At 37.3% G+C, this 26,796-nt stretch overlaps 1 protein-coding gene across 2 annotated transcripts in view; it reads right to left on the bottom strand.

Annotated features, from left to right (window-relative positions):
- The window catches only part of Tenm1 (teneurin transmembrane protein 1), an 889,421-nt gene that overhangs the window by 143,454 nt on the left and 719,171 nt on the right, over positions 1-26,796 (bottom strand). For both annotated transcript variants that reach the window (XM_029473263.2, XM_029473264.2), the window contains 3 exons: positions 11,074-11,193; positions 5,227-5,488; positions 1,777-2,044 (listed from right to left, as the gene is read on the bottom strand). In XM_029473263.2, coding sequence (XP_029329123.1) covers positions 1,777-2,044; positions 5,227-5,488; positions 11,074-11,193 — 650 coding nt within the window. The remainder of the gene's footprint in view (positions 1-1,776; positions 2,045-5,226; positions 5,489-11,073; positions 11,194-26,796) is intronic.

A 26,796-nucleotide genomic window follows, 5' to 3' on the forward strand; every position in this document is an offset into this window, starting at 1 on the left:
AGTAGTCAGCTCTTTATGTTGATAATTTTGTACATGTTACAGTTTAAGAAAATAACCAATCGTAACACCAACAACTAAACTAATCTTTAAATCCAGCAGAGGTTTAAGGAGGTACCTAAACATTTTGAAGATAAAGAACTATAGAGAACCGGGCGGTGGTGGTGCACACCTTTAATCCCAGCACTTGGGAGGCAGAGGCAGGCAGATTTCTGAGTTTGAGGCCAGCCAGGGCTACAGAGTGAGTTCCAGGCCAGCCAGGGCTACACAGAGAAACCCTGTCTTGAAAAACAAGAAAAGCAAAAACAAACACAAACACAAAAACAAAACAAAAACCAAACCAACCAACCAACCAACCAACCAAACAAACAAACAAACAAAAGAGCTATAGAGAAGTGTAAAAAATTTTACTTTATTCTGCCCAGGAAATCAAGAGCTATAGGCTAGAATCTGGGGTCAAAGATTATAGGCCTTTGTGTATATATCAGTTAGGGTCACAGAAAGATTCAGGAAATGGGTACTGCAAAGAATTTGAATGAAAGTATGAAGAAAGCTAACTATCAGACTGGCAGCACTGGGCAGCACTGGAAACCCTTCTCATAGGAGTAAGGGAGAAAATGTTGACACAGAGATCAAAGAGAGCTTAGAGACAGATGGCTACCCACCAGGAAGGTAATCTGAACCTAGAGAAGGAGTCTCTATACCTTTAGTGTAACTGCTATACTCAAGAGAGACTGAGTGTGTAAATTGGCCTTGTGGTCCAGTTCTGAGTTAGAGTTTTTTCTATACTACATATTGACTGGCTAATATGATACTCTTTCTTCAGGAATCTGAATACAAGAGAAATTAAACCAGCAGACTGGGAGATGAAGACCCGAGAGAAAGGGAAAGTAGTTAGTACTAAAGTTTAAGGTAAGCTCACTAATAAGTACAATCCAGCTCCTACTGGGGAAAGCAGCGAAATCTTGTTGAGGAATGGACTGAGGGCATCTAAATCTGCCCATGCTCCTTGTGTTTTAATAAAGTCCAGCATAGATTATGTCATGAGTCGAGTATGTGCATCTTAACTAGGCAGAGAAAAGACAGCAGGGTTTTCATTTTCCTCTGGAATAGGAGAGGAATTTGATACACTATAGTCTAAGAAATGTTGCTTAGTTCTGTGGAGACATAGCATGGTAAACACTTCTAAGGAAGGATGTGTAAACAGCTCCTCCACAGAGATTCAGCTTCTAATCTGTCCTTAGGCTTCTGGACAATATGGCAATACTCTGTCTCAAGATTATAGAAAATCAAAAGGAGTAGGAAACCTGGATGATGTCATTTTATTTAACACACTAAAGTAGTAAGTGAATGGAGTCTAACCATCTTAGACATAAGCGATAACAAGTAGAAATACCTATAAGTTAGAATTTGGTAGTTTTTAAGTTAAAATGACAGTTTAAATGTCAAATTAAAAATAAAAAGTCCTTCAGAACACAGCACCGCAGTTAGAAAGCAATTGTCAAGTATGGAGGCAGTTACTAGTTAGATACTGTGTGATTCCACTGGTATTCTACTGTCATGAGACTAAAATATATTTAAACAAAAATATATCAAAGTAGAAATCTAATCAGGTCCAAAGTATGTGTTTACTTTAAGAAAAAGAAAACCTTATATTCTTTAACTGGAAGAAAGATTAATAAATATTACAAATTCAAATTGATACACATCTAATATTTTTTGTTTTGTAAGCATAATACTGCTATTTAAATAGAAATAAATAGAAATACTTCAACATACCCAAAGCTTCTGCCAGGCCCCAAACCTTCTGTCCATAGATGTCAGTCTTGTTCCAAGCAAATGTATAGACCAGATTAATTGCAGCAGGAAACCACTTCTGTGTGAGTCGCCCTTCCACAGAAACTGTGAGGTGTACTTTAATCATGCCCACAGGAATTGTTGAATGTGTCAAAAGGATCCGTAGCAAAGTTTTATACCCAGGTGTTCTACTGCTCAGGTAACTCAGCCTCACAAAGCTGGATGGAATGGGGATTTCCTCCTGTACAACCTAAAATTGAAACACACACACAAACAAACAAACAACAAAAATTAGTCCTCCAGCGGTCACAGGTAGAGTAAGCTAACACATGCTTTGTTGCCTGAGAAACAGAGCAAAAGAAAGTGAATACTGGGATCTACTGATGTCAAGCCATGTGTTCCCAGATTTTTATGAATCTGAGAGACCAAAAGTTTTGAATTTTCCATTAAAATTTGAATGAGAACGAGAAATACAGCCAACACTACAGATTGCTCTCAACTTCTGCTGCCAGGAATGACTGTAAAGAACAATTTTATTCTTTCATCAGTGTTCTAAAAATTGCTTAGCAAGAGTTGGGAAAGGAAACACTCCCGAATGTCAAGCAATGTAGTGCTCTAGGCTCTATTAAGGTATCTTCTTCCTTATAAATACATACACAGGCCCTTGCTTGGCATTATGTCGCACATCTCAATTCCATTGCTTATTTAGGCTGGGTTTCTAAGAGGTAGGACTGCAGAAGCAGGTATTGATATTTACAAGCAGAAAGCAGAAAGTGATATTTAATGACAAAGATTTTGGATTTAATCTTTACTGAAGTCAGCGTTTGTTTACTTTGGAGCTTGAAATGATCGGGAGGTCAAATTTTTAATCACAATTTTCTCACATTTTTCTTTATGACTGCATGTACAAATGGCGGGTATAACTTTCTCCAATTCGGCTCCAATGACCAAAATGAAAATAATTCCCACTAATTCCTCTGTAAATCGTGTAGTAAACATTGGTTTCTGAGTTAAAATGCCATTTGGCTTTGTTAATTAATTGGTATTACTTATTTGTTTATTACTACAGATGGAGCTAAATGTCAAAAACTGGTAACTAAAACTGATCTTGTATTCCATTATTTTTATTTTTCAAAATAAAATAGCCAAAGAGGCCATTTTATTCAGGATATTTAACATGACATGGAGTGTGTAAATATTTTCATTTCCTGTTTTATTACTACGCTTCTCTTTTCTCTTTCAGCTTCTTCATACTTTCATGCAAAGTGGTCCAAAGACCTGAGATTTAAATGCCAAGCATCACATACTTTTCCAGATTTGAGGTATTTTTGCCACTTCCAAGGACCTAATCTCTTTTGTATACTCTTTCAAAAAAGATGTGCTGTATATTTAATGATAGGTGTCTGTGCATGTCTGTGTAAGAGTATGTGCACATGAGTGTAGATGCCCATGGAGGCAAGAGGAGGGTATCTGATTATATGGCACTGGAGTGATATGCAGTTGTAAGCTACAAAATATGGGTGCTGGGAATCAAACTTGGATCTTCAGGAAAAATAGCAAGTGTACTTAATTGCTGAGTCACTCTAGCCCTTCATCTATATTTTTTGTTCAGTATTTTCTCCTCTACTCTATATGTTTTATATTAAAGTTGTCCACTGGCTACTTTTTCAGATCCTAACTATAGTCAGTGATAATACATTTTCCCCCTTTTTTTTAAATGGGTATTTATTTCACTTGCATTTCCAATGCTATCCCAAAAGTCCCCCACATGCTCCCCCCCAACCCCCCCCCACTCCCACTTCTTGGCCCTGTTGGTCCCCTGTACTGAGGCATATAAAGTTTTCACGATCAATGGGCCTCTCTTTCCATTGATGGCCGACTAAGCCATCTTCTGATTCATATGCAGCTAGAGACACGAGCTCCGGGGGCGGGGGGGGGGGGGGGTGGGTACTGGGTAGTTCATATTGTTGTTCCACCTATAGGGCTGCAGATCCCCCCAGCTCCCTGGGTACTTCCTCCAGCTCCTCCATTAAGGGCCCTGTGATCCATCCAATAGCTGACTGTGAGCATCCACTTCTGTGCTTGCTAGGCCCCGGCATAGTCTCACAAGAGACAGCTATATCTGGGTCCTTTGAGCAAAATCTTGCTGGTGTATGCAATGGTGTCAGTGTTTGGAAGCTGATTATGGGATGGATCCCCGGATATGGCAGTCTCTATTGTTACCTTAGAAAGGAAATATTTCTAAGTTTGAAGACTTTTATGTTAATCAAAACAAAGACTTATACTTTCTAATGACATCTGTGGAAGAATTAATGCACAATTATATATATATATATATATATTCATTATTTTCCAGCTTTTCTTCTTATTTCCTAAGGAAAAGTGTTGGAATAACCAACACAGCTGACAATATGGGTGGCTTTTTCCAGAGAGGGTTATTTTGGTGTGACTTGTTCCTCAGTGAGAGCTTTCCTACTGAGAGCTTTGAGCCTGTTGTGATAGCAGTAAAGTCAATTCCATTGTGGAATGCTCATTAAACTCTTTGAGGTCTATGCTTGCTGAGTTTTAGATCCATAAGCCATTTATGTGACATCTACTTCTAAATATCATTAAAATATTTCTTTAATGTTGTCTATGAGTGGTACTATGGCTGTCAGAGTCTTTTAATAATGAATGTTTAGTAAAGAATAATTCTCAAGAATACTAAACTATTAAGATCTTAACTATAAAACTCAAATACTAAAAAACAACATTGTGTAAAGTACTCCCTTTCCAGTATTCCCCCAGAGCTCCTGTCTCTAGCTGCATATGTATCAGAAGATGGCCTGGTCAGCCATCAGTGGAAAGGGAGGCCCATTGGTTGTATAGACCTTATATGCCTCAGTACAGGGGAATGCCAGGGCCAAGAGGTGGGAGTGGGTGTGGGAGGGTGTGGGGGACTTTTGGGATAGCATTGGAAATGTAAATGAAATAAATACCTAATAATAAAAAAAGATAAAAAAGAAAACTACCTTACTAAATACACTATACAAGAAGAACTTTCATGACTTCTAAGAATGACAGCAAATACAACCTATACAATAGAAGGAAAATAGATTTTAAGCAGGTTCAATTTCAGAACAGAAACAGTCCAAGCTCATTGACCATAGTATTATCGCCATTAAGCCAGCTCACCATGATTTTTAGGGCACTATTTTAATTTGATCAAAAGTGAACATTTTTCTCGAGAGCTATTTTACCTTGCTATTTCATGGCCACAGATAGTGCCCTTATATCCTTCTTAGTCAATAATGTGCAAGAAAGACTTCATTAGAAATGCTTCTTTTGAAAAACAAAGGAATCCATATTATAGGGGCAACAGAAATGATAGAAAAAGAATTAACCATAACATAATACACTGTCACACACACACACAAAGCCCAATATACCCACCTGAAGCTCGGGTACAATTGTTCCCCTTTCTGGACAGGATCCTCCAAATGATGTGAGTGGTGAAGGAAGTACAATAGGATTTGGGCTGATGAAGTTGGAAATATCACAGGATGGTGCGTCTGCTACAATTCTCTGCATGATCACTTTCTCCACCACAATAAACTGATTCCAGGGCAACCAGAGTGTTCTCTTTTCAGACAGGAAAGGTGATCGGTCAAAGATTAAGACTACAGAGATACCACCAATGGCTACGAGATCAAAGCTAAAAAGGAAAAAGAAACAGGAGGAAGAGAAGGAGGAAGAGGAGGAGGGAGAGAAGGCAGAGGAAGGAGTGGGGGAGGGAGAAGAGAATTACCCTTAATGATATGTACAGTCCAAATAAAATGTAATATTTAAAATAAATAGGCTATGTTCTGTTTTTAAATCTCCACTCACTTTGTATTCATTTCATGAATGACTTCTTTTTTTAATCATTCAGTAGATTTTTGATATAAAATTTTTAACAGTGTTTGATATTCATCAATTGAAATATCAATTCTACTATTGTTTTAAACAAAATTATTTCATGCATATTTTTGTAAAACCAAATTTGACATTACTGCTTCTCCTTGTTTGACCAGTTAATATTTTGCAGTATTTGAAATATGCATAGTTACCCTGAAAAATTCTATAAGAAGCTATATATAACATGTATATTTACATGTATAAGCATTTATTTTCTATCATCTATTAATATATCTATTGATCTATATCTATCTTTTTCTGTATATATATGAAAAGAGTCAAAGGTTAAATGTCTTGTTCAGGGCCACAAATACAGTGTCAGAAGTCAGCCAGTGTCTCTCTGAGATAACTTTGGGTGAAACATACCAGGAGAGGAAAAGTGTTCAGAGAAACTTGATTGAACTAAACAATGCATGAACCTTCTGCATCTAACCACCTTCTTTAGTTCCTGATTATGTTTAAATTCCATATTTAGAATTTCTGATTTTGGCTTCCTATTGTAAGAAAATCGGTAACTTGCCATACTTATCTCTGCCTCCAGCTCTCTGGTGTCTCTGACAAAAGAAGATTATCTCTCTGTAAGCCAACTCTGTCCCTCTATAGAAGTGGTCTATGACAAGACTATTGTATGGGAGCATCAAAGCCTCAGCTTTCATTTCATTCTGCATTGATAGCTCCACCTCACTTCTTTTTTAAGTAAAATGATGTCTTTGAAGTAGTGCACTTGAAAGCACTCAAAAAGTTGAAATATAATAAAATGTAACAAAATGATAAATCATTATCATTACACTTTAAAAATGCATAAGAGACAATATGATGCTCCTTAATACTCAAAGCAATGCAAGTCCATATGAGAGCAATATAAGTAAGCATTTCCCTACATTAGAAAAGGTCTTTCAGGAAAACTCTTCTTTAATGCCAAAAGCCTGAGAGGGAAATTGACTTAATGAATCAAGTATTACCATTCATCTGTTAGTGAAGAAATTTTTCAGAGAAAGATAATGGGTAGTAACAAAGGATGGTTAGAATCATATATTTATTTGTGCCTTTTTAGTGAAGTAGCAATAATATTAAGATGTTTTCCTAAAATGAAGATTATAGGAAATGATCTTGGTTTGAATTAAAAAGTAAAAGCAAACAGCTTATGCTTTAGACAGAGAGGCTGAATTCATGATAACAAGAGTCATTTAAGACAAGTGTTAGATGAAATGTCCAATACTGTTTGTTAAGAAATCTTTCCTTTACATCAACTTTTACATAGATTTCACTTCATGTCCTTGGTGCTTGCTTTGTACAAATACTTTGTAAAACCTGAATGCTTATTTATTGAAAAACCAACTAATCAACCAAATAAACAAAAACAACAAACATAAAGACACAAAAGGCAAATAAATTATCCAAATAATAACCAATATCTAGGGATTAGTCTCTTTTTACAAACACATTTGAGTTTGAATCTCATTTTTATCATATTAATTTTGTGTCTGGGTTAGTTTTTACATCTCTATGAGCTATATATAGTTATATATTATTAATACGGGATCCAATATGATATATTTACAGCTACTGTTTAAATAAGACAAAGACTTATGTGTCAAGTATATAGTTGGGAATTGGCACAAGTTAAATTTTTTCTCAATTTAGGTATATTCTTCTACTAAATTTTCTGAACATTTCTCTTTGTTGCAATTCAACTAAATTGTAGGCCAGCTTTTGATGACTTCCATGAAGAGTTACTGAAATCTGAGTTCTTGAGACTTCCTTTAGATTTCTTATGGTAGGTAGCGTTACGTTTCAGTTTGGCTAAGCTATGCAACTTTGTTACTCAACTAAACACAAATCTTAGATATTGGCATGGAGACATTTAGCTGATGTTAAGTTCTTTAACCAGTTGACACTAAGTAATGGAGATTTCTTAGATGATGGACTGGATTCTCATCAAGCATTTGATAGACTTAAGAACAAAATTAAAGTTTATCATAGGAAATAGAAAATCTTGCTCAGAACCTCTACAAATTGTTCCTGAGTTTTCAATATATGAACCAATTCTATAGATATCAGATGACCAGACTCTACAACAACATAGATCAAATCTATGTGCCTTGAATTAAATTTAAATCTCTCTTTTGTACACACATACACACACATATATATATATGGGATTTGAGTCTCAACTCTATAATATTAACTTTGTGTCTGAGTTTGTTTTCCAATATGATATATCCATATCTATAGCTACTGCTGTAAATTAATATATTATTGCTGTATAATAAGAAAAATATATGTATATATATATTTGGGGATATATACTATATATACATATGTATGAATGCAAACACATCTATCTATATGTATACACACACACATATGTGAATAAGGATAGATATTGCTCTCTGAATACATACATGTTCTGGTTTTTCTACCTTCTTAGAAAACATTGACTTACATGCTTTTCTTCTTTCCACCTGGTTATACATAGGAAATATTGCTGGACTTATTCCTTATCATGAAAGTGGAAGGTGGATCTATGCCTTAAATTCATGTCAACCATTGCAATGCCAAACAAAGTACCCTCTGAGTGGTTTATTCTTTGAGATTTTTTTTTCCTATCACAAATCCCTTTCATTTATGTCAATCATTAAGAATATGTTTTTCTGTTGTATGGTAGCAAGTAAAAAAGCTTCAAAAGGGGTTATTTGTTTATAGATTTTAGTCCATCTGTAAGAAGTTAAACCACTCCTATTCATAGATGGAAATTATTGAAACCTCCATGATGCCTTTTGATATCAATCAGCTGGAGTGAATTAGAGGGGACTTTCCTTATCTTCCAATATTGAAAACAAAGTTCCTGAAACACTTAATGTTTTCCAGGAATCTTCTAAGAATATCAGCATTTCACCTATTTCGTTTGCTGTTAGCTGAAGTACTTATAAAATTTCTTTCAACCCTGTACTGACCGAGTTACTTGTCTAAACTGAAGGTGGTAAAGAATAGAAGAAAAGAAGAAACCTCCTTGACTTGAAGCCTTGAACTCTGACCTGATCAGCTGTGTTAATCTCAGTAAGCTTTGTCCTCTGCCAAAAATGGAAAATATAAATAATGGTGACCCCATAGGGTTGTTGTGAAGGTGAAGGTGACATTAATGAAAACACATTTGGCATATAGGCAACTCTAATACACGTTTGTGTCTTCTTGAGACTTGACTTTTATTATCCACTATTCTTGCCTTTTACTATCTGTGAACCTAACCTTTGACTTCTACCACTATGCTTCCGTTTGCTTTTGTCTCCTACTCTGTATGTTCTCTGTGTGTCTAGAAAAGTGTTTGTCAATTAGCAACTTGTTAATATGGAGATAAATAATGTCTAGTTGACAAACATTGTGAAATTTGGCATGAGCTTGTAGAGGTAAGTTAACCCAAGGTAAATCTCTACTGCTGGTAGAACTGCAAGCACTGCAGCAGACTCATGGATCTGATACATGGAGACAGAGGGCCCTTCGCAGCATTCTGCATTCTGCACTATATGTACTAGTTAATATCACCCTTTCTATAATCTTTATTTTTGGGTGTACTTTCATGCACTCTTGTACTTTTGAAAGGTACTTGCTCTGAGAAACAAGCAGACATAGAAAAGAAAAACCTCATCATGGTCACTTTATGTCTGATAATTGCTAGTAGGATAGTCTGGGTGGCATTTAGGGCATGAAATTTGAATGTATATACTCTTTATGGATCTTGTAAAGAATGTCATTGCTAGAGACTTCCCATTTACATAAACCTGTTTTCACAGAATGCTCCTCAGAGGAGGGTTTTGGCATTTAAAATACAAAGTGCAAAAATCACAACAAAATTAATCTTTTAAATATTTTTTTTTAAATCTGGAAATAGAAGCTTCTAGACATTTTAGACAGTAAAATTATTTTTGGTTCTTTTACAAAAATAAAATGAAGCATTGCCCTAAACTAAGGCCTCCTTCTGCCTCTGCAATAGGTCATAAGAAGTCAAAGATATAATTCTTTTCTCAGTTAATATATATGGTTCAAGATATTGGCAAGGCAGAAAGTTGTTTTTTATGTCAGTTATTGGTTAGTGGTGAACTTCCAAAATCCTGTTATTCAATCCAATGGAGAGAAAGGTCCATTCTAATCAACAGAGAGTTCTAATTATGGAATATTTGACAGGAATTTTTTCCTAACATCTTTGTGAAGCTTATTCTATTAACAAGATGGCTGGCTAGTAATATAATTTACATACAAATAATTTTCTAAACTCTCTAAAACCAGTTTCTTGTCTTAAGTAGGTTAAAAACCTCCTCTTTATAGTCTTTAATTTTACACACATTTTCTTGACAGGCAGTTGAGAAAATAAATTTAGCGCAGCTCAAGTTGAACAATTAGCATTTCTGAAGTGGGTAGAACTAATAAGGTTTGATTGTAGGTTCTTGAAATAAGATAGTCTCTCACACTGTGATAAAGCCCTGTGCCAACAGGTCTTTTTGTGAGTACTGAAGTGCTTTGTTATGAGTAGGACACTTTAAGGGTAGCCACCTGGAGACTAGGGCACCCCAAGGCTATTATTATAGTGTTCCTGAGAGTCATAAATAGCTACCTTCAAGACGGACACATGGGTCTATTGACTCAATGATTCTGAACAACTGTCTATCTAAATGACAGCAAGAAAAATGTTTTTGGGAGCAAATCCTTTTCTAAAGTGGAAAGGCTTATCTCTGAGATCCTGCTTCCCAGGTCTTAGAGAACCCTGAGAAAGCACTGTCTGGTTGTTGTATAGTTACATGGGCTGGCCATGCTTGTCAATCAGTTGCAATCACTGAAGAAATAGGTAATTTAGGAGGGGACTTTGTTTTTGTGATGCTAAGGATCAAACCCAGGCCTTGTGCATGCCAGTCCACCCTTCTATCCCTACGCTACATTTCAAGGTGTAGGAAAGCCACATTTTAGAAGCCCTTAGTTAACGTGACTGAATTTTGAACTTTAAGAGGAAACCTTTCTACAGGGTCATTTCTCAAATATCTGAAATGTTTTTATGCTTATTGTGGAAGAACTTCCCATGTTATTCTGTGTTTTGACATGTATTTCTTGGCATCATCTCAGTGACCTTTCAGGTTAGATTTATAAATGGGATTAGATGACCACGTGTTCAGTGTTTCAAGAGGGCTTGAGTATGATAGTGTAATGGTAGAAATTTGGTTGGACTAAAATTGGAAATAGAGGAAATAAATGTCACTATTTCCTTTTCTAGATACACCTGAAGGGAAGATGGGCTTACTACCCTTGTCACATTGTGTGAGTCCCTCCCACAATGATCAGAAGCAACAGGCATACCTCCCATCTTGCCGACTGATGGTAAAGCCGTAGTCACTGTGATACAAGAAACTGACATTGACTCCCACAAGAGGGGTTCCATCTACAGCCACCACTTGGCCTCGAATCACACAAGCACGCCTGCAACAAAAGGGCAAAAATACTCAGAGAAGCACAATAAAATTAAACACTAGTATCAAGTTGTAGACACTCTGGAAAACGTTCAAGCCTAATGAAAAAAAAAAAAAACAAACAAACCAATTAAACCAACTAGGAAAAAGTCCTAATAATATTTTGGGGATGGTATTTTTTTTTATGTATCAACATTGGGATCATATTAGGCATCATTCACAATTCTAACATTTTAAAGTTAATATTATGCTATTAATATTATCTGATGCTTTGAGAATATGTACTTTCATTACTACATAATTTATCCTTAAAGCGATATTCCATGACTTGTTTAATCTGACTTTTATTCGAAGACATGCTGTTTCTTCTTTTCTTTTTTCTTTGCTGAACTTCTTATTTCCTTGATCTTCTTTCTGTTCTATTATACTTTTTGTCAAAATAAAATGAATTACATTAGTTAATATAAAAATACCTTCTATGTATGCCCAAAGTTCCTGTTGATCACCTATATTCTTCTTTATTTTTGCCTTTTAACCACAGTTAACTGCAAAATCGTTTTTGTGTATATTTTCTATTCATCTACTCCTACAAGAATAACTATATTAAAGCTCTTGATATACACTGCCAAACTATTTTGTCTAGAAAATAGAACCAAGCAAGCAAACTTAGTTGGGTGGTTGTATATGTTGTGTGTTATGCTTGCATCTAGAAATCCAAGTATAATCTTGGGAATTGGTCTTTTTCTTACAACTTGAGACAGGGTTTCCTGTTGTTGGATGCTGTATACATCAGACTAGCTGGCCTGCTAGCTTCTGGAGATTCTCCTGTCATTTGCCATTTGTTATAAGGGCACTGAGATTACAGATATGTGCTATTATGTCTAGCTTTAGGTTGATTCTGTAGATCTTAACTCAGCTTGCCTGTTAAAGGTTTTATCTGTTGAGCCCACACCCCATCTCCTAGTTGGATGAATTTGAAATCTACAATGAAGATACAGTTAGCGTTCAAAACCAACAGAATGTTTCCCTTCTCTAATTTAAATAAAACATTTATGGACATTTCTCTTTTAAACAAATAAACTCATCTTCGCTAAAATGATATTTCATTCTAGTTCAATGGGACTGTTGTTAAAGGGCACAGTCCAGGAAAGTGACCATTGTTTTCAGCTCTAAATTGTCAGACAAATTGTAACCCATTTTAGGAGTATGTAATATGGCAAGAGGGCCATGGAATAGATTCAAAGCAAGGATTTTACACTGGTTTGTCATTTATTTGAACTGTGTGTAGGGAGGGGAGAGTTTTCCTTAGACTCCAGTCTTAGCTTTGACAGTTCTGAGCTCTCATTTATGAATTTTGTTGCTCAAACAGGTAAGTCTAAGGAAAAATAGGCTAAGGCATTGTATACTATCCTTTTAAAAAATTACATAGGGTTCAGAGTGTTCTGCAAAGATAAATCTTCAATTCAGGTGAGCCAATTTTTTTTGTACCAACATAGATTTCCTGATTAACCCCAATAATTTCACCCTAGGATTTTATATATTTCAACATAATTATAATTCAAGGCACATATCTGAAGGTTAATAGTAACAGAACAAAAGTACACAATCAAAGCATCTCCAAATAAAGCACAGAAAGGTATCAACCTAAGTGTGTTTTAAACTGTAAAACTCATCAGTAATTGCTACTGCAGTTTGAGAAACTGGTTTTAAGTGAAGCTGATAGGACTTACTCTGACTTCCCTTAGGACATTGCTTAATATGAATGATAAGACATTAAATATTACACAAATTGAAATAATATAATTACTGCTATCAGCATTTATGCATATTCTGAGCACTCAGGCCAATACTCCTAGTTCTGTAGTACAGATGATTGACCTGTAAATTGAACACTGACAGCTCCTTGGCCAGATCTGAGTTTTCTCAATCACTCTCACCTCTTAGTTGTTCTAATACAGAAGGCATCCACAGTTTTTGAGTTCTAGATTTTGAACTATTGTTGACAAATCAGATTTCTGGTTCCAAGTACAATGGCAAAAGAAGAAAAATAAAGAAAACCTCCCCATTTATGAAGTAACAGCTTGTTTCATGTTTTTAAGATGTACTAAGGGTCTGGTGAGATGGCTCAGCAGTTAAGAGTAATTATACTCTTAGTATAATTGCTCTACCAGAAGTCATGAGTTCAAATACCAGCAAACACATGGTAGCTCACAACCATCTGTAATGAGAAATAAATAAACAAGACAAAACAAAACAAAAACAGAAACAAAAACCTATAGGCTGGAGCGAATGGGGCCTGAGTAAGCTGGGATGTATTATGTGTTTACATATGTAAACATATGTAAAATGTATTTAAATGTAACACATGGGTACAGGGCCCACTGAACCTAGAAGAAGGCATCAGATACTCTGTTCCCAAGGCAGTTGTTAGCAACCATGCACATGCTGGGAATAGGACCTCTGTGCTTTATGAAAGCAGTGAGTGAGCTCTCCAGTCCCTGTAGTAACAGTTTCAAAATCTACACAAAATATTTGATAATATAAATAGAGGTTAAGTTGAAGAGAATTTTGAAAACTCTCTTACCAACTACTTACAAATTGGAGCCAGGGGCCTGAGGAGAGACTGTGCAGAGACAACTCACCCCAAAATATTGTTGATCATTCTGGGGGCACACATAGGTGACTTGTGAACTTGCCAGTCTTCCATCAGTTAACTTTGTTGAGGGCTTTGCCACAATAATGCCTAGCTTGTTCTTGCTGACTCTCTTTAGGTAAAACAGTTTTACACTCCCTCATTTTATTTGCCCACATTAATCTAGATATTGTGTCTTTCCATAGTTGTACTAGACTCAATTATTTTTGTTTTTATTTTGTCAAGCCTGGTTGGCGTTATTGTCTCATATTTTATGACAGACACAGATCTGTCTCTTCTTTTTGTTGCTCTTTTATTTTCTATATGGCTTATATTTATGAAGGATCCAGGGCAGTGAGTGAAAGACTCATAAAAGTCATCATTATTCTGTGCGTTTCCCTAGATTCCTCTCTTCCTTCATTCTGTATCTCATTCTGAGGAGACCCGTCTCTTGACTCTTCTGCTTCTCACTATTCCTCATATTTTATGAAGCACACAGATTTGGGTGATAACTACTCATCAAAGTCATCATTATTCAAGACATTGTCTACCTGTTCTTCTTCTCATTCATTTCAATCTCCATCCCTCATAAATAATGTGCACACATTATCTTTCTACTCCCCTACTTTTTTATTCCTCATATTTTATGATCCACACCAACGTACAGAATATGATAAAGCTCCATAAAATGTATTATTCTACATTTATCAGTATTGAGCTCTTTTTGTAATGTATCAGACTTTAAATGTTCTAAGATCCCCTGTATATTGCCGCATTTGTTCTCATTATTTACATACTCCATGTCATCTATTTTTTTTTACAAGAATAAGTCTTAACTCTTTTTATCCTTGAGCTGTTAGTACTTCCTGTAATCACTAGCTGATATCATTCATTCAGTGTATATCATATATTGAATATCATATATTCAGTATATAAATTTTGGGACAAAATTAAAGTCTTCTTTCTAATTTTCAGTGTTTGACATTTCATAAATAAAACTGAGGGGGGATGAGGCACACTCAGAGTTTCAACCCCCAAAGCTCTTGAGCCCAGTCTCTCTTCTCAGGTGCCCCATCTCCAGATGGCCCGTACAATATATTAAGCTCTTCAGCTGCCAGTTTGTGAGCTTCAATCTCTAAGCTCAAGTTGCTTCCCAATTCTAGATGCTATCCTTATATCTATCTCCCTTTTACTGATACACTCAGGACATCTAATTTCTGTACCAATTATATAACTTGTTCTGTGTATTGATTTTAGGCCCAAAGTAGCCTGTGGAAACTATGAATTTTCAAGACTCCAGTTGAGTAGGGAAGTGCACATGGTCATGATGTATCTTTGATAAGCTAAATGCTATATTACATAATATTTTTTATTCCTATCATTGTGTTACCCCATTGTGTATCCCAGAGAGTACTCAGATTTCTCCAATTGCATCTAATGTATACAGAACCAATTGACCTGCCCTTGACATGCTAAACTTGTCATGTTAAACTTCCCTTCAGGCTCAGCCTGTTGACACAGGCCTGTACTCCCAGCTACTCAGGAGGTTGAGGTTGGAAGATCATTAAATACAAGAGCCATTTGGGCTCCACATTGAGCTTAAGGCCAGCCTGGGCAATACAGAGAAGTCTTATATCAAAATGAAAAACTACTAAATGAGATATGGCTATACATCAGTGGTAGACCACTTAAGTAGCATGTTCAAGACTCTGGATTCAATCCAGTACCATAGCAAAGCCAAATGAAACAAAACAAAAACTGAAACTACTTTAACCCCAAGTCCTGGATCCTTAAGAATGCATCTTTGTTTCTGAAACCTCATCCATTCAATGCTATAGAGAAATCTTCAGGGCTGTTAAGCCAGATGATAGAGGATACTGTCTGGACTGTATGTATGCTGGCTCGTCTTCAAACAGGTCTCAGCCCAGTGTAATTATTTGTGTGTGTTGTTGTGTGTTTGTGTGTGTATGCATGTGCTTTGTGTTCATGCTTGTGTACTCTTCAAGCCAGGAGCTTCATGCTTTGCATCTTCACTGGGGGCTTTCCTTTGATTTGGAGACATGGATGGAATACCTTGCCTCCTTAAATCTTTAACAACACAATCCTCTTCCTGCTGTACTTGCTTAGAACAAGGTAAGTTGAACTTAGATGGCATGTCCGATGTGACTTTAGGAACACGTGTGGGGAAGATCATCTCTCACATTGTTTCTTTTTCTATTCTCTGGAGGATACAGCCTGCTGCCAAGCTGTCTACCTGCTGTCACTATGCTAAAGCAGCAACCCCAAGGGAATTGCTTCTTCGCTTTAACTCAGTGTTGAATCTTCTAAATGTTTGGAGTTAAATGTGAAGAGCAGGGCAGAATATACTGAGAGCTTTATTTAACTAACAAGCTGCTTGTTAGACAGCTCTGATGCACAAGGTCTAACTCATTTTGTATTTGCTATTTTCGTGACATAGTCAAATTATCTCTAGTCTTCAATCAACCCTTGGCTCCATTCTCCTTTGTCCCTATTTATTGTCTTTTGTCTTCTCTGTCAACTTTCCAATATTCATTCAACACTTCTGGCAACAACATTAACCTTAAGTACAGAAGTTGGTTTGGAAAACAAGGACAAAAAACTAAATTGTTGAAAGAAGATGTAATTTACTGCATTGTATTTTTGATTAAAATCTTTCACAAGGAAAATATGGTTTAGGGCCAGAAAAGTTACAGCTCTTTGCTTTTGTTGCTAACATGGGCGTAAGCAATCCTTGAAGGGTAACTCCAAATCAAGGACCTCTCCTGCTGAGCAGGAAGTAGCACGTGGACAGGTTAGGCAACTTTCTCCACAGGAACAGAAGAACTGGTCTTTTCTACAGGCTGAACATTCTGTACAAAAAGTAGTCCTTGAGATGGCCTGGGCTGGGAGAGAACACGTGACTCCTTGCTCACTAGTGTTTGAATTTTGCCCTGTACATTCCTGAATTGTCAGTTTGTTCAAGTCTTCAAGGGGGGCAAAAATAGACTGCATAATGAGCTATACTTTCAGCATTCTTATAGCATCTTATGCAGGGGATAATCATAGCATAAATCCTGCTGTTGGAAACTGCGTTATTCAGGGTATAACACTACTTCTGAGGCCTTACTATAAATACTTCTGAGTTGTTGTATGAAAGTCTTTATGATGTTTCCATTAATCACTGCTATCCCATAACAAATAGGAAGGTCTTTGGGGTGCAATTTTGAGCTGAGATGTCAGTCCTAATGCCTCTGTGGTAATCTTTCTCTTCTATAGGTCAGTGATTTTCAAACTTGATAAGGTGTATACCTTAATCCCCTAGAGGGTTTGTTGAAGAAAAGATTGGACTTCTGTGGGCATGTCCACATACTTTCTGATTTGTTAGATCTGATGTGGGGCCAGAGCGTTTACTGATCTAACAAGTTCCCAAGTGCTGCTGATCCTGCATGTATAAAGGCCAAAGTTCTGTGAAAGCAAGACTATTACCTAATCAGCCAATTAAGCTGGAAGAGTTCCTGGGGAAGGAGACAGAAGCATAAACCATAAAAAAGCAGGAAAATAAACAAACAATCTACAGTCTTACTCCTATAAAATCCTTGAGTTTTAACCCATCTGTAAAAGCCTCCGGAAAAAGGCTTGCAACAACTGGCATTTGGCAAGTCATGTTGAAATTGTCACTACAAAATGATAGGCGAACCATCACATGAACTGTGGGGTCCCTTTGAAACCAGAGATTGTAAAAGAGAAATATGTTTTAATCCAATTTATCCATTTCAGATAAGTGTCAATGTCTCCTTTCCTATTGTTCTCATTACACAGTTCTCACATGCATGTTTTTGTACTTGCCTTGGACTGCCTGGAATGGCAGTTAGAGATTGCTTGCTCTTTCCTACTAGAGAGCCACACATGGCCCCAAAACTATGTGTGCGTGTGTGTGTGTGTGTGTGTGTGTGTGTGTGTGTGTGTGTGTGTGTGTTTTTCCCTGTCCGTGTTTTTCTTTGTTCTGGGAGTATACAGCACATGCTAACAAACAATTAATAGAATTTCAGCTTAAATATTTCCTTTCTTCTTCTTTTACATCTAAAGTTGTAAGGTTCTTGTGCCATATCCTCATGGCACTGCTTCAAGGCTTTCAGAGACTACTTTGAAGATCCTATGTGACAGATGCCTTACAGTTCGTTTGTTAGAAGCCAACATCCTCATCATGAGGGTTTTGTTTGATAATTGACTGCTTCAGGGAATTCAACAATGTCTGTGCCATTGGGCAAAATGAATGAATAGACCTTCTCAAATGCTTAATTTATGCACATTAAGCCTATTATTCATTTATACATTATCTTATGATTACTCTTTGATATTTCCTAATTTAAATACATTTGAGGCTTTTAATATACAGATTTTTTTTAGTAAGGGCTGTGTTTCAACAGAATACATGATGTTTTTGATATGTTATCTAGGTCAATACAGCACCACAAAAATCACTTAATGCTGTAGCATAAACCTATGTTCATATTCAAAAATTGTGACTGCACTGCATGTTCACAGGAGAGCCCAATAAAATTTCATTAGTTTTTGCTTAAGTAGAGCAAGATGATTTAGCCCTACTCTATTGGTCACTCGCCCAAATAAATAATTCTTACCAAGTGGGTAACATTAAAAGCAGCTGGGACTGTTACACATCAACATTCCAGGGCGATGGGAAAGGTGGTGCTTTTGAAAATGCAGATAGCTTTTTAAGCAGAATTATTTTCCTCATGGCTAGTGATGTTTCAAGTAAAACAAAATGGGGGCACTCACCCTGAGGTAGGGTGGCTATTTTCCCATCTGCCCTGGTAATTGCTTGTCAAAAGTAGGTTTGCTTTGGATGCCTGAGATCCCCAAAGTAATGGGAAAAAGATCAAGTGTTTTGAAGCAATAAGAAAACTGACGACGCAGTTACATTTTCAGTACTGTGTGAGTGCCAGTTTGCTTCATTTAGACACATGATTATTTTTGTCTAGAATTTGAATCCTGAAATATTTGTCCTTTTAAGCCCTTGCAGCAAATCTTGAATGGTCTGAAGTGCGCTTATTTTATATATTGTTTGTTTGTTTGCATTTCGTTTATTCTAAACATTACTCACATGCTCGATCTTTGTAATCAGCCCTAAGAGGTTTTGTTAACCTCATTAACCTCTCCTGACATTCTCTGTGGACCTGCCTTTTACATAATGGATAGTCATTAAATATAGGGCAGGCCCTTCTTGCTGGTCATCTCCTGGGCATGGATGCTTTTCCTGTTGTAAGGAAAGCATGACCTAGCTATAGATACTACTGGGCTCTAGCTCTGGCTCCCTAGGAGTTGCCACTGCAATTATTCTTGACTTCATTTAGTAATTTTGTAAAATGGCAATCAAACTTCTGTCCTGTCTTCTTCCCAAATATCTCACAGAGAATTTAGAACAAGAGTACTACCTAGGAAAATGATGATTCTTTGCATTGGACTTTTTCAAATTATTTGCTCATATGGTTTGGTAATTATTAAATATGCATTTTATATAAATAAGACACTAAGCACTTGCTATGTCAGGCATTTTCTTCACCTCATTTCATGCAACATCAATGTAGTCTTGAGAAATTTAGACTCTTAAGTTTATTATAAAATGAAGGAGCTCGCTGGCTTTGGTGGAGTTTGTCTTAAGCCCAGCACTTTTGGTGGCAGAGGCAGGCGAATCTGTGAGTTTGAGGCCAGAATTAAAAAACCAAACACCCCCCCCAAAAAAAATACCTCTTGTTCTAGATAGAACAGAGAGGGTTAAAATAGTGGTAATATCTTGTCTTGAATTCAAAAGAGCCTTAGGTGTAGCACAGAGCTTTCTGAGTTGAAGTGTAAATAATGGGGCCTGGAATGAAAGTGCTCACCTATACAAGTGGTACAATCTTCAGGGAGTCATTAGCTAGACAAATGAATCAACTGCTTATCACTTTCTGTGTGTGGTGCATGTAGTGGAAATTAGCTACAGAATATTCTTTTAAAATTTTAAATTACTTTTTTCCCCCTGTGGGGAGTGGATAAAGTCTCTGACTCTTTTGCCCGTTCTTGGGACCCTTGTCCTACTGGTGTGTTGCTTCTTCCAACCTTTACGTGACACTTTGTACCTAGACTTATTGTACATTGTTATGTCATATTCATCTGATACCCCTGAAGACAAATGGAAGAGGAGTGGATCTATGGAACAGGGAAGGTGAGTGGGGAGCTGGGAGGAGAGGAGGGAGGGGTAAACTGGTCAGTTGTATTGTATGATAGAAGAATAAATAAATCATATGTATTTATTTATCATGTGTGTGAAGGGTAAGTGGGTGAGAGGATAAATGGCATGGTGTGTATACAAGTATGAGAGAACTTAGGGATATCACTGTGGGGGTCCCAGGGTTCACATTCATGTTTTTTTTTTATTAGATATTTTCTTTACTTACATTTCAAATGTTATCCCCATTCCTGGTTTCTCTTCCGAAAATCCCCTATCCCATCCCACTCTCCATGCGTACCAACCTACCCACTCCCACTTCCCTGTCCTGGCATTCCCCTACAGTGGGGCATCGAGCCTTCTCAAGACCAAGGACCTCTCTTCCCATTGACGTCCAACAAGGCCATCCTCTGCTACATATGCAACTAGAGCCATTAGTCCCACCATGTGTTTTCTTTGGTTGGTGGGTTTAGTCCCTGGAAGCTCTGGAGGTACTGGTTGGTTTATATTGTTGTTCCTCCTATGGGGCTGCAAACCCCTTCATCTCCTTGGGCTCATTCTCTAGCTCCTTCACTGGGGACCCTGTGCTCAGTCCAATGGTTGGCTGAGAGCATCCACCTCTGGATTTGTCAGGCACTGGCAGAGTCTCTCAAGAGGCAGCTATATCAGACTCCTGTCAGCAAGTACTTGTTGGCATCCACAATAGTGTCTGGGTTTAGTGACTGTATATGGGATGGATCCCCAGATGGGACAGTCACTGGATGGCCTTTCCTTCAATCTCTGTGCACAAGTGCCTTTAATTACTTATCCAGCATACCTACCTAGCCACAGAATATCCTTTCATTGACTACCCTCTCTAGGGACAAAATGACATTATTGAATTAGCTAGAAAGCAAGCAAAAGCACATAGTTTGATTCAGACATAGCAATGAAGATTCAAGCCTTTGGATTTTAATTAACCTGATGAAATATACGAAAAAAATATATTTATGCTCAGATGAGCTGTAGAGTTGCTGATATTCTTTATTAAAATTTTTTAGTATCTCAGAACATTTGCATTTTAGATTTTTATAATAATCAGTTAAATACCATTTTGACATTTTTCTGTTCTGCTCTCTTTTCATTCTTCTTTGTCCAAGAGAACTTGCAAAGAAGTGAAAGTCACACTTTTTTTTTTTTCTTTTTGGTACTTTTAGGTGTTGGCTGCTGATATCAGTAGCTACTCAGCACTACAAATCCAGGAACCTTCAGCACTTTATAATTTCTTAAATGTGACTTGAAAATGTGTCTCTTTTTGAAAATCTGGAGATCCTGCCTTCATATATATAACACCTTCCACACAAATGAGATCAAAGTGCTTTATTAGCAACCATCAACAACCTAACTTCTCACTTAGGACAACAACTCCAAAGAGATAAACAAAATAGGCTGCTTAGGAAACGAAACTCAAAAGACAGAATCACAAGGAACCACATCCTAGCGGCAGCATATGTGGATATCTTTCCAAGATGGGGGAAGGTCATAGGTAGCACCCTTTTGAAAGAAAGGAAGGTGAACAGATGTTAAATTTGAGGATGCTGAAACCCCTCGTTCTTAGTGTCCTCAATTTATTTAGCATTTGTTGTCTTGTGTGTTTATCAATTACCAGTTGCATGCATGGTCAGATGCTTTTCATGTTCCTAGATTAAAAATATTTGAAGACCTGCCATTAACAAATAGAGTTCTATCACAAGTATATTTATTTATTTTTTTTTTTTTTTGCTTTTCATTGAACATTTTTTTTTTAATATTTTTATTACATAATTTCCTCAATTACATTTCCAATACTATCCCAAAAGTCCCCCATAGCGCCCCCCACTTCCCTACCCACCCATTCCCATTCTTTTGGCCCTGGCATTCCCCTATATTGGGGCATATAAAGTTTGCAAGTCCAATGGGCCTCTCTTTCCATTGATGGCCGACTAGGCCATCTTTCGATATATATGCAGCTAGAGACAAGAGCTCCAGGGTTCCGGTTAGTACATCATGTTGTTCCAACAATAGGGTTGCAGATCCCTTTAGCTCCTTGGGTACTTTCTCTAGCTTCTCCATTGGGAGCCCTGTGATACATCCAATAGCTGACTGTGAACATCCACTCCTGTGTTTGCTAGGCCCCGGCATCGTCTCACAAGAGACAGCTATATTTGGGTCCTTTCAGCAAGATCTTGCTAGTGTATGCAATGGTGTCAGCGTTTAGAAGCTGATTATGGGACGGATCCCTGGATACAGCAGTCTCTAAATGGTCCATCCTTTCATCACAGCTACGAACTTTGTCTCTGTAGCTCCTTCCCTGGGTGTTTTGTTCCCAATTCTAAGAAGGTGCACAGTGTCCACACTTTGGTCTTCATTCTTCTTGAGTTTCATGCGTTTATCAAATTGTATCTTATATCTTGGGTATCCTAAGTTTTGGGCTAATATCCACTTATCAATGAATACATATTGTGTGAGTTCTTTTGTGATTGTGTTACTTCACTCAAGATGATGCCCTCTAGGTCCATCCATTTGGCTAGGAATTTCATAAATTCATTCTTTTTAATAGCTGAGTAGTACTCCATTGTGTAAATGTACCATAATTTCTGTATCCATTCCTCTGTTGAGGGACATCTGGGTTCTTTCCAGCTTCTGGCTATTATATATAGGGCTGCTATGAACATAGTGGAGCATGTGTCCTTTTTACCGGTTGGGACATCTTCTGGATATATGCCCAGGAGAGGTATTGCTGGATCCTCCGGTAGTACTATGTCCAGTTTTCTGAGGAACCGCCAGACTGATTTCCAGAGTGGTTGTACAAGCTTGCAATCCCACCAACAATGGAGGAGTGTTCCTCTTTCTCCACATCCTCGCCAGCATCTGCTGTCACCTGAATTTTTGATCTTAGCCATTCTGACTGGTGTGAGGTGGAATCTCAGGGTTGTTTTGATTTGCATTTCCCTGATGATTAAGGATGTTGAACATTTTTTCAGGTGCTTCTCTGCCATTCGGTATTCCTCAGGTGAGAATTCTTTGTTCAGTTCTGAGCCCCATTTTTTAATGGGGTTATTTGACTTTCTGGAGTCCACCTTCTTGAGTTCTTTATATATATTGGATATTAGTCCCTTATCTGATTTAGGATAGGTGAAGATCCTTTCCCAATCTGTTGGTGGTTTTTTTGTCTTATTGATGGTGTCTTTAGCCTTGCAGAAGCTTTGTAGTTTCATGAGGTCCCACTTGTCAATTCTCGATCTTACAGCACAAGCCATTACTGTTCTATTCAGGAATTTTTCCCCTGTGCCCATATCTTCAAGGCTTTTCCCCACTTTCTCCTCTATAAGTTTCAGTGTCTCTGGTTTTATGTGAAGTTCCTTGATCCACTTAGACTTGACCTTAGTACATGGAGATAGGAATGGATCGATTCGCATTCTTCTACATGTTAACAACCAGTTGTGCCAGCACCATTTGTTGAAAATGCTGTCTTTCTTCCACTGGATGTTTTTAGCTCCCTTGTCGAAGATCAAGTGACCATAGGTGTGTGGGTTCATTTCTGGGTCTTCAATTCTATTCCATTGGTCTATTTGTCTGTCACTATACCAGTACCATGCAGTTTTTATCACAATTGCTCTGTAGTAGAGCTTTAGGTCCGGCATGGTGATTCCACCAGAGGTTCTTTTATCCTTGAGAAGAGTTTTTGCTATCCTAGGTTTTTTGTTATTCCAGATGAATTTGCAGATTGCACTTTCTAATTCGTTGAAGAATTGATTTGGAATTTTGATGGGGATTGCATTGAATCTGTAGATTGCTTTTGGCAAGATAGCCATTTTTACAATGTTGATCCTGCCAATCCATGAGCATGGGAGATCTTTCCATCTTCTGAGATCTTCTATAATTTCTTTCTTCAGAGACTTGAAGTTTTTATTATACAGATCTTTCACTTCCTTAGTTAGAGTCACGCCAAGATATTTTATATTATTTGTGACTATTGAGAAGGGTGTTGTTTCCCTAATTTCTTTCTCAGCCTGTTTATTCTTTGTGTAGAGAAAGGCCATTGATTTGTTTGAGTTAATTTTATATCCAGCTACTTCACCGAAGCTGTTTATCAGGCTTAGGAGTTCTCTGGTGGAATTTTTAGGGTCACTTATATATACTATCATATCATCTGCAAAAAGTGATATTTTGACTTCATCTTTTCCAATTTGTATCCCTTTGATCTCCTTTTGTTGTCGAATTGCTCTGGCTAGGACTTCAAGTACAATGTTGAATAGGTATGGAGAAAGTGGACAGCCTTGTCTAGTCCCTGATTTTAGAGGGATTGCTTCAAGCTTCTCACCATTTACTTTGATGTTGGCTACTGGTTTGCTGTAGATTGCTTTTATCATGTTTAGGTATGGGCCTTGAATTCCTGATCTTTCCAAGACTTTTATCATGAATGGGTGTTGGATCTTGTCAAATGCTTTTTCCGCATCTAAGGAGATGACCATGTGGTTTTTGTCTTTGAGTTTGTTTATATACTGGATTACGTTGATGGATTTCCGTATATTGAACCATCCCTGCATCCCTGGGATGAAACCTACTTGGTCAGGATGGATGATTGTTTTGATGTGTTCTTGGATTCGGTTAGCAAGAACTTTATTGAGGATTTTTGCATCAATATTCATAAGGGATATTGGTCTGAAGTTTTCTATCTTTGTTGGGTCTTTTTGTGGTTTAGGTATCAGAGTAATTGTGGCTTCATAGAATGAGTTGGGTAGAGTACCTTCTGTTTCTATTTTGTGGAATAGTTTGTGAAGAACTGGGATTAGATCTTCTTTGAAGGTCTGATAGAACTCTGCACTAAACCCATCTGGTCCTGGGCTTTTTTTAGTTGGGAGACTATTAATGACTGCTTCTATTTCTTTGGGGGATATAGGGCTGTTTAGATCATTAACCTGATCTTGATTCAACTTTGGTACCTGGTATCTGTCTAGGAACTTGTCCATTTCATCCAGGTTCTCCAGTTTTGTTGAGTATAGCCTTTGATAGAAGGATCTGATGGTGTTTTGGATGTCTTCAGGATCTGTTGTTATGTCTCCTTTTTCATTTCTGATTTTGTTAATTAGGATGCTTTCCCTGTGCCCTCTAGTGAGTCTGGCTAAGGGTTTATCTATCTTGTTGATTTTCTCAAAGAACCAGCTCCTTGATTGGTTGATTCTTTGAATAGTTTTTCTTGTTTCCACTTGGTTGATTTCACCCCTGAGTTTGATTATTTCCTGCCGTCTACTCCTCTTGGGTGAATTTGCTTCCTTTTGTTCTAGTGCTTTTAGGTGTGTTGTCAAGCTGCTAATGTGTGCTCTCTCTAGTTTCCTTTTGGAGGCACTCAGAGCTATGAGTTTTCCTCTTAAAAATGCTTTCATTGCGTCCCATAAGTTTGGGTATGTTGTGGCTTCATTTTCATTGAACTCTAAAAAGTCCTTAATTTCTTTCTTTATTCCTTCCTTGACCAAGGTATCATTGAGAAGAGTGTTGTTCAGTTTCCACGTGAAGGTTGGCTTTCTATTATTTATTTTGTTATTGAAGATCAGCCTTAGTCCATGGTGATCTGATAGGATGCATGGGACAATTTCAATATTTTTATATCTGTTGAGGCCTGTTTTGTGACCAATTATGTGGTCAATTTTGGAGAAGGTACCATGAGGTGCTGAGAAGAAGGTATATCCTTTTGTTTTAGGATAGAATGTTCTGTAGATATCTGCCAGATCCATTTGATTCATAATTTCTCTTAGTTTCACTGTGTCCCTGTTTAGTTTCTGTTTCCATGATCTGTCCATTGGTGAAAGTGGTGTGTTGAAGTCTCCCACTATTATTGTATGAGGTGCAATGTGTGCTTTGAGATTTACTAAAGTTTCTTTAATGAATGTGGCTGCCTTTGTATTTGGAGCATAGATATTCAGGATTGATAGTTCCTCTTGGAGGATTTTACCTTTGATGAGTATGAAGTGTCCCTCCCTGTCTTTTTTAATGACTTTGGGTTGGAAGTCAATCTTATCAGATATTAGAATGGCTACTCCAGCTTGTTTCTTCATGCCATTTGCTTGGAGAATTGTTTTCCAGCCTTTCATTCTGAGGTAGTGTCTATCCTTTTCTCTGAGATGAGTTTCCTGTAAGCAGCAAAATGTTGGGTCTTGTTTGTGTAGCCAGTTTGTTAGTCTATGTCTTTTTATCGGGGAGTTGAGTCCATTGATATTAAGAGATATTAAGGAAAAGAAATTGGTGTTTCCTGTTATTTTTGATGTTAAAGTTGGCATTTTGTTCTTGTGGCTGTCTTCCTTTAGGTTTGTTGAGGGATTACCTTCTTGTTGTTTCTAGGGCGTGGTTCCTGTCCTTGTATTGGTTTTTTTCTGTTATTATCCTTTGAAGGGCTGGATTCGTGGAGAGATAATGTGTGAATTTGGTTTTGTCATGGAATACTTTGGTTTCTCCATCTATGTTAATTGAGAGTTTGGCTGGGTATAGTAGCCTGGGCTGGAATTTGTGTTCTTTTAGTGTCTGTATAACATCTGTCCAGGATCTTCTGGCTTTCATAGTCTCTGGTGAAAAATCTGGTGTAATTCTGATAGGCTTGCCTTTATATGTTACTTGGCCTTTTTCTCTTACTGCTTTTAGTATTCTATCTTTATTTAGAGCATTTGTTGCTCTGATTATTATGTGTCGGGAGGTATTTCTTTTCTGGTCCAGTCTATTTGGAGTTCTGTAGGCTTCTTGTA

Source organism: Mus caroli, unplaced genomic scaffold (genome assembly GCF_978045245.1).
Source record: "Mus caroli unplaced genomic scaffold, Mus_caroli_1 scaffold_5, whole genome shotgun sequence".
Taxonomy (NCBI): Eukaryota; Metazoa; Chordata; class Mammalia; order Rodentia; family Muridae; genus Mus; species Mus caroli.